The sequence below is a fragment of the Salmo salar genome, chromosome ssa04 (genome assembly GCF_905237065.1).
Source record: "Salmo salar chromosome ssa04, Ssal_v3.1, whole genome shotgun sequence".
Lineage (NCBI taxonomy): Eukaryota > Metazoa > Chordata > Actinopteri > Salmoniformes > Salmonidae > Salmo > Salmo salar.
In genome coordinates, this window is record NC_059445.1 from 17,918,447 (window position 1) to 17,926,061 (window position 7,615).

At 43.1% G+C, this 7,615-nt stretch overlaps 1 protein-coding gene across 14 annotated transcripts in view; it reads left to right on the plus strand.

Moving 5' to 3' along the window:
• The window catches only part of LOC106602442 (teneurin-3), a 393,330-nt gene extending 386,818 nt beyond the window's left edge, over positions 1-6,512 (plus strand). For all 14 annotated transcript variants that reach the window (XM_045716619.1, XM_045716624.1, XM_045716618.1 and 11 more), the window contains one exon: positions 1,164-6,512. In XM_045716619.1, the coding sequence (XP_045572575.1) occupies positions 1,164-1,919 (756 nt within the window). In that variant the 3' untranslated portion in view covers positions 1,920-6,512. The remainder of the gene's footprint in view (positions 1-1,163) is intronic.
• Positions 6,513-7,615: the final 1,103 nt, after the last annotated feature.

A 7,615-nucleotide genomic window follows, 5' to 3' on the forward strand; every position in this document is an offset into this window, starting at 1 on the left:
CTAGGGTTAATTTACCCTCGATCTCCACCGTCATATCCCTCCACCTCATTCTGGTTTATTACAACATTCCGGTATGACGTATGCCTCCGCCTTCCTCCCTCTAGTCTAGTTTATTTACCCTATCTCTACTGTCATATCCCTCCACCTCTCTCTGGGGATTATTAACCTTAGCTTGCTATCTCCACTCTCATTTCCGTACTGTGGTTGTACTGAGAAACTAAAACTACGACCACAATCTCACAGCACAGCTGGCTGAAAGACAGACCAACCCACCGTGTTGATTTACCTTGTTAAGACGCACCGCCAGTGAAGAAGAGACAAACAACGTTCAGGGTGGTCCACAGTTCACCCATGGCTACAAAGTACAGAGAAATCACAGACACAGACACACAAACACACACACACACACCACACCAATTATACCGCAGCTGAATCATCCTCCAGTTTGTCTTTAAATAAAGTCATTATACATACGTATTTGAAGTGCAAATGAGTCCCTTATTGGTTTAACTACGTTGCCATGACTGTCGCTTCTTCTTCTTCTCTCTGTGTGAAATTAACAAGCTGTGCTGTTGCTCCTCACAAACCCAACAATCCCATATTTCTTTTAAAAAACAAAGCGTTGATCTGAAAAACAACTTTTTTGTTGTCGTTGCAATTGGGGTTTTTCTCATAACAACCTAACAAAGCTCTCCCTGTGATCCTTTTTCTTGCTAAAACAATATTCCGTGTTTTGTCTCCATATAAATTGGACATTTCTAGAAGAAAGGGAACCTTTGAATGACTGAAGCTGGAACACTTCTTCACCATGTCAATCTGGGATTGGTTTCATATTGTCCCTTGTTTTTTGGAGAATCATTTTGTTTTTATTGAGAACACAGTACTAGGGGAATAGCCACCCACTGGGCACAGATGTCAATTCAACATCTATTCTACATTGATTCAACGTAATTTCATTGAAATGACATGGAAACAACGTGGATTTAACCACAGTGTGCCCAGTGGGTAAAGAAACACAACAGGCTTTACAAACTGAACAACCCAATAGAAGTGTCTGTTAAGGAGAGAGAGTTCTGATTTGATATCTGTGTAACTTAGACGTTTCTCTCTCTCCTCACTCTCTTCTCCCCCTTCTCTGACTCCTCCCTCTTTCCTTCCATCAGTCCATCTCAGGGGTGCAACAGGAAGTGACCCGGCAAGCCAAGGCTTTCCTGTCCTTCGAGAGGATGCCGGAGATCCAGCTGAGCCGCCGGCACTCCAACCGGGAGAAACCCTGGCTGTGGTTCGCCACCGCCAAGTCGCTGATCGGTAAGGGTGTTATGTTGGCGGTGACGCAGGGCCGTGTGGTCACCAACACTCTGAATATCGCCAACGAGGACTGCATCAAGGTCGCCGCCGTCCTCAACAATGCGTTCTACCTGGAGGACCTACACTTCACGGTGGAGGGACGCGACACGCACTACTTCATCAAGACCAGCCTCCCGGAGAGCGACCTGGGAGCGCTGCGGCTGACAAGCGGGAGGAAGTCGCTGGAGAACGGAGTCAACGTGACTGTGTCCCAGTCCACCACCGTGGTGAACGGCAGGACTCGGCGCTTCGCCGACGTGGAGCTGCAGTACGGCGCTCTGGCGCTCCACGTGCGCTACGGCATGACTCTGGACGAGGAGAAGGCGCGTGTTCTGGAGCAGGCCAGGCAGAAGGCGTTGGCGAGCGCCTGGTCCAGGGAGCAACAACGGGTTAGGGAGGGGGAGGAGGGGGTGAGGCTGTGGACGGAGGGGGAGAAGAGGCAGCTGCTGAGCGGAGGGAAGGTGCTGGGCTACGATGGGTACTACGTCCTCTCCATAGAGCAGTACCCCGAGCTAGCAGACTCCGCTAACAACATCCAGTTCCTCAGGCAGAGCGAAATAGGGAAGAGGTAACAGACAGAATCCTCGGCACTGGCCGCCAAAGAGACTACCCCCTCCAAATCCTGCCCCCCAACCTCCCTCGCCTCTACCCTTTTCTCTAAAAAGGGGGAGGGTCCAGGCTAGTGCTGTGTTTAGCGCCGCCTAGCTGAAACAAACACAGTAAAATGTAGAAATATCTCAAACTGAACTAAACCTAACACTACCACTGTGGGGCCTGAAAATCAAACAAAGCGGCTCCAACCGACGCAGATGTTTGTCCCGTGCTATACAGCGTTGAATGGACTGTGGACTCTCTTGAAAAGAGAGGGAAAAAAAGTCAGAACTCTCGGTTTTGTGAAAGGAAAAAAAAGGTTTTTGTTTTTTAAATCGACTTCCTGCTATTTGCTTTCGGAAAAAAATATTTTAAAAAGGAAGAAAAAATGTGTTTACATATACGCATACCACTGCAGCACGTCTGGACAAATAGACAAAAAGCCTTCTGGTTTCTTACAAAGGACAACGTCTATAATCTGATTCTACATCCTGACGACTGACCTTTGATTGACCTTTGCGTACTGAAAAAGGTAGTGTTGTTGTTCGCAGTAGGACCATGGGTCTCCAATGGTGGCATCAAGACAGTCAAAACCACTTGTTGAAATCACTTGCTTGTTCTCCTGCTTTTCTTTCTAAAAGGGACAAAACAGCTCCCACCAAGTGACTTCTTTACCAATACTAGATCAAAGTGGGACGTTTTGGGAATCGGGAGGGTGTGTGTGTGTGTGTGTGTGTACAATGGAGACAATTTGTGTGTGTGTGTGTGTGTGTGTGTGTATGGAGGAAGTTAATCAATTAAATGAAATGAAAGAATCATATCCAACCAATCTTTTGAAAAACAATGTGAGACAGTATCTTTATGGATTTTTTTATTAAGATGAAAAATTCCAAAATTATCCGTACATCAATATTAGCCTCTTAGAGAAAGTAATTTATGTACAGTGTTTATACATAAAAAAAATAAAATCGTAAAAATATGAAGATTTTTTTTTCCTTCGTCATACGTTACTGTTTATACTCTTCATTAAGTTTTCAATATTTTATCCTATTATAATTCATGGTAATGCTTATTGAAATAACATATAAAAAATCAACCTTACTGTATTATTGATTTCTGCATTGAGAATATTCCAAGTAGGGTTTTTAATTTTCTTGCCTTCATTGATCAGATTCCCTGATATCTGAGACGAAACCACGTTTTGTTTTGGCACTTATATTTTTTTATTAGAAAAGTGTCAGTTGAATGGTCGATGTCAGTCAGACAACCATATGTCTTAGGAAATACTAGACTACTACTATCAAGAGCTGGAGAAGAGCTTGGCTGTGTGGTATGGTAGTATATCCTACCTTGTGGAAATAGCCTTTCAACCTTAAGTCCTTTTGAGTAGGACACAAGGAAGGGCCGCTTGTCCTTCTTCAGCTAGAGGGTTTGAAAACAAAACCTCTTGGTTGTCTTACCTAGATATTATTTCTGCCTTTCCTATAACAAAACCATGCTGTTTCTTAGATCTTAGCTCAAACGAGAAGGCTTCTCATAATCACTATTAAGGATGGAAAATTCCAGAAACTTGGAAGATCCAATTGGGACTTATGGAAAAACCTGGTAATTTTGGGATCATTTCCAGAATTTTCCAGTCCTAACCACTATAGCTCTTTGCTCTTTTTCTCCCTAGTTTAGGAAGAGCTTAACTCATCAATCAAATGTATTTATAAAGCCCTTCTTACATCAGCTGATGTCACAAAGTGCTGTACAAAAACCCAGCCTAAAACCCCAAACAGCAAGCAATGCAGGTGTAGAAGCACGGTGGCTAGGAAAAACTCATGTTCCTTGTACCAGCACAGAGAGCACAGGTAGGGCTGCAGCAGTGACAACTGAACAGAACCAAATACGAGCCTCTTGACTTGAACAGATACAACACCACCATAATCCAAGGGACCATGTAACATCATGCTCGTAAATGTATTCCTCCAACTTCACTTCTTTTATCCTAAACATGGCTAAAATCAAGTGCAAACACAATCACATCAAGCAGTTCATTAGATAGGGCAAAGGGCAGAGTTTAGCTCAAGTTCCGGAGGGGAAAAGAGCGAGAGAATAAATCTGGGAAAAGCCTACAAACGGCTCTATGTGCACTCTGGGTAATGTTTCCCGACATAACCTAAATGGCTAGTGAGTGTAATGTAAAGGAGTTGCCAGGGTGATGAACATGACATCAGCACTATGAACTAACTCTCCCTACTCATCTCTCTGCCTGAGGGAGATAACACACATATTCACCCACAGAAAGAGAAAGAAAAGGTTTTTTAACACCAAACTATGACCATTTCAAAGATTTTAGTTGTTGTGATGTTCTGAACCACACTTGAGGAAACGTTGCCAGTCACACGAACTCTACATCCCCAGGAGCCATACCCAAACGCGTTTTTCGTCAGGAAGTTGTTCTGGAGGCAGCTCTGCAGAGTGGTCACTAGCTGGCACAGCCACAAAGTCATAACATTAACACTAACCTTAACCACACTACTAACCCTAATGCCTAATCCTATCCTTGAATTAAGACCAAAAATGTAATTTTAGTTTTCATGGATTTTTCCAATATAGCCAACGTTGACTTTCCAGCTGGCCTAAGGGTAAATCGCTCAGTTCTGCCTCTAGGACAAGACTCATGAAAATAAGCGTCAACCTGCTACCCAAACAGAAGATTACAACACCCGTTCTCAAATGTTTCTCGTGTTTCCCTGTTGCTTTTTCAGTCAATGTGACCGCCCCATACAGTGGTTCAAATCTGTTTCTTTTGTAAACAGATTGTAAAAAAGACATAGCGAATGAGAAAGTATTGTTTTTTTGCTTTATGATTCTTTACATATATATATCAATCACTGAATTGTATTGCCTAGCTTATTTTTCTATTCATATGTGTGACAAGGTGGACAGAAGAGGGAAGGACGTATACTCCCAGGTTGTTTGTGTGTTGATTTGACTATGTTGTTGTCAGATTTTCTCTGGTGTTATTGGTTGGTCTTGGTCTGTACCATGTGCCATTTATTCTGCAGGGGGAGTCAAAGTTGATCCTACCCCTGCTGTATCACATTGCTACTATGATGCCCCCCCCTCTCCCCCATCGTCAGCCGAAAGTGCAGTAGCCCAATCACATACAGTGGCTTAAGATCAGGACTCAACATACTGAGTTTTCCTTTTGACTTTGCTGATCTCTCAAAATAACACTTCCCCAAAATTAGACAAACATACACTTTTAGTGCTGTTCTGTTTTACTAAGTAGAATGTTCCAGTCTAGCAATGTGTCAGACACCTCCTATTGGAGCGGACACACAAGTGCTAGAAGGAGGGGAGCATATGGTGTTTCGGGGGTTGAAAAAGGATCATCCCACAAACATGCAGGAAGCAATGTGTTCTGGGTATTGTTTGCATGCTTACAAAGTAAAACGCCCTTCCATCCGTCCAGTCATTGTTTCCCATCCATGTTAGAACATTTACATATCTACATGGTCAAATGCTTCTGTATTATATTGCACTACAATGTAACAGCGTTATTGCTTAATGTTTAGTCCATATAATAACCTTAGAGTGCTGGTCGATGCCAGGTCATAACCTTGATGTCTGGGCTCCAGGTAGAAGCTTCCCCTTAGGCACAGATCTAGGATCAGCCTCCAACTCCAATCCTACTTAACCATTAGGGGGTGAAACACAAAACTGGCCTTAGATCAGTGTCTCTAAAGGCATCATACCTACCTTCCGCTTTGTCTGAAGATGGTGATTAGTTAGAGGAATTTCCTTTCTCAAAGAACTTCCTGACTTTAGCAGGAGAGGCTCATGGGATTGGTACCACTGCTGACCGTAACGCTGAGTCAAGCACCAGCGTCGCTATAAATATCATATTACCGCCATTTTGTAGAATGATGTCTATAGTGATGTCACCACTAGCACCACCACAGCCACCTCTCTCACCCTATCGCAAAAAACACATCTGTTCTGCGGTGTCACACAGTTTACAGACCTGAAGGGACAGCAAACACGGCAACGTTGAGACAACGCCGTGTGGCGGTTGTGTGTTAGCTGGGAGTCTTCTATAGTGTGTGGTGATGAGAATTTGAGCAAAGAAAATGTGTACTTTTATTTTTGTTAAGACCATTGTTGTCCAGAGTCACAGGTTAGCTGATGGTTTGGAGATTGAGAGAATTTGATAAAGATTTTTCTATGTATTTTGTCATTTGTTTTCGTTCTCAGAAAATGAAACAGATGGCCGAAAAGTGATTTTAATTGTTCAGTCAGTCCTCTCTTTGTAAAGAAGGTACAACATATCTTTTTAATTTATTCAGAGATTTGTTCATTTTTTTCTTTCAATCTACATCCTCCGCGAAAGTTTCATCATAATTATATTGTTTTTATATAAACAAACATTGCTGTTTTTAGAGTGCAATTAAAGTGCAATTTTAATGTAAGTTCCGAAAGGTCATTTCCGGGGATGCAATCCCTTTTCTCTCCCAGATGTTAAAGATCCAACAGAGATCAATCATGATAACAATAAAACATGTCATACTGTGAAGGTTTCTGAAGCTCGGCTTGAACTGCTCTTTATTTACTCTCAACGTACTGGATCCACACACGCACGCGCACCTATCCCACTCTAATCCTCATGTTTGCTTTTAGCACCTGCTAAAAGTCCCTTTTAATTCAACAGATGCAAATGCTTGCTCCATAATCCCCATCCCTATTACCGAACATGATGGGCCGAACGGATCAATCTATCCAACTGTATTTATTGTAGGAAGATAGAAATCCCTCATCTCCTTTAGATGCTTTCAAAAAGAGAATTACTGTATGATAGCGTAAACATAATACATAAAGGTATGGCCATAGAAAAAAAAAGCCTAGTGTATCTGACCTGTTCATTGGTTACATTATAAAGGCTTGGGATACACGGTGTGTGTTCAATTTTAACATACTCACTCAGAACATGAAATACACATACAGTGGCCAGTTTATTAGGTACACCCATCTAGTAAACCTTTGCGTTCAAACATCGCTCAATTGGTGTCAAGGGACCTAACGTGTGCCGGGAAAACCTTCCCCACACCATTACAACACACCAGGGCCAGGGATTTGTTTTTCCACTCCTCAGTTGTGCAGGGTTGGTGATCGCGTGCCCGCAGGAGCCGCCACTTTGTGTTTTTTGCTGATATGAGTGGAATCCGGTGTGGTCATCTGCTGCAATACCCCATCCGAGACAAGGACCGGCGAGTTGTGCGTTTCGAGATGCCGTTCTGCCCACCACTGTTGTACTGCACGGTTACAGTATTTGCCTGTTCGTGGCCCGCCTGTTAGCTTGCCATTCTCCTTCCACCTCTCTCATCAACAAGCTGTTTTCTCCCACAGGACTGTCGCTGACTGGACGTTTTTTTTGTTTGCTGCACCTTTCTCTGTTTTGAAAACAAAACCTAGACAGTGTCGAGCATCAAGAACCCAGGAGGCCGGACGTTTCTGAGCTAGTGGAACCGGCGTGCCTAGTTTATATAGCAAGCCACGGTCACGTGACTCAATGTCTGTAGGAGTGAACCATTTTAATGAACGGGAGGGTGTACCTAATAAACTGGCCACTCAGTGTGTATATATTCATCAGTGTTATATAATTTACTGTTGGTTGCAAATTTATTTCTAG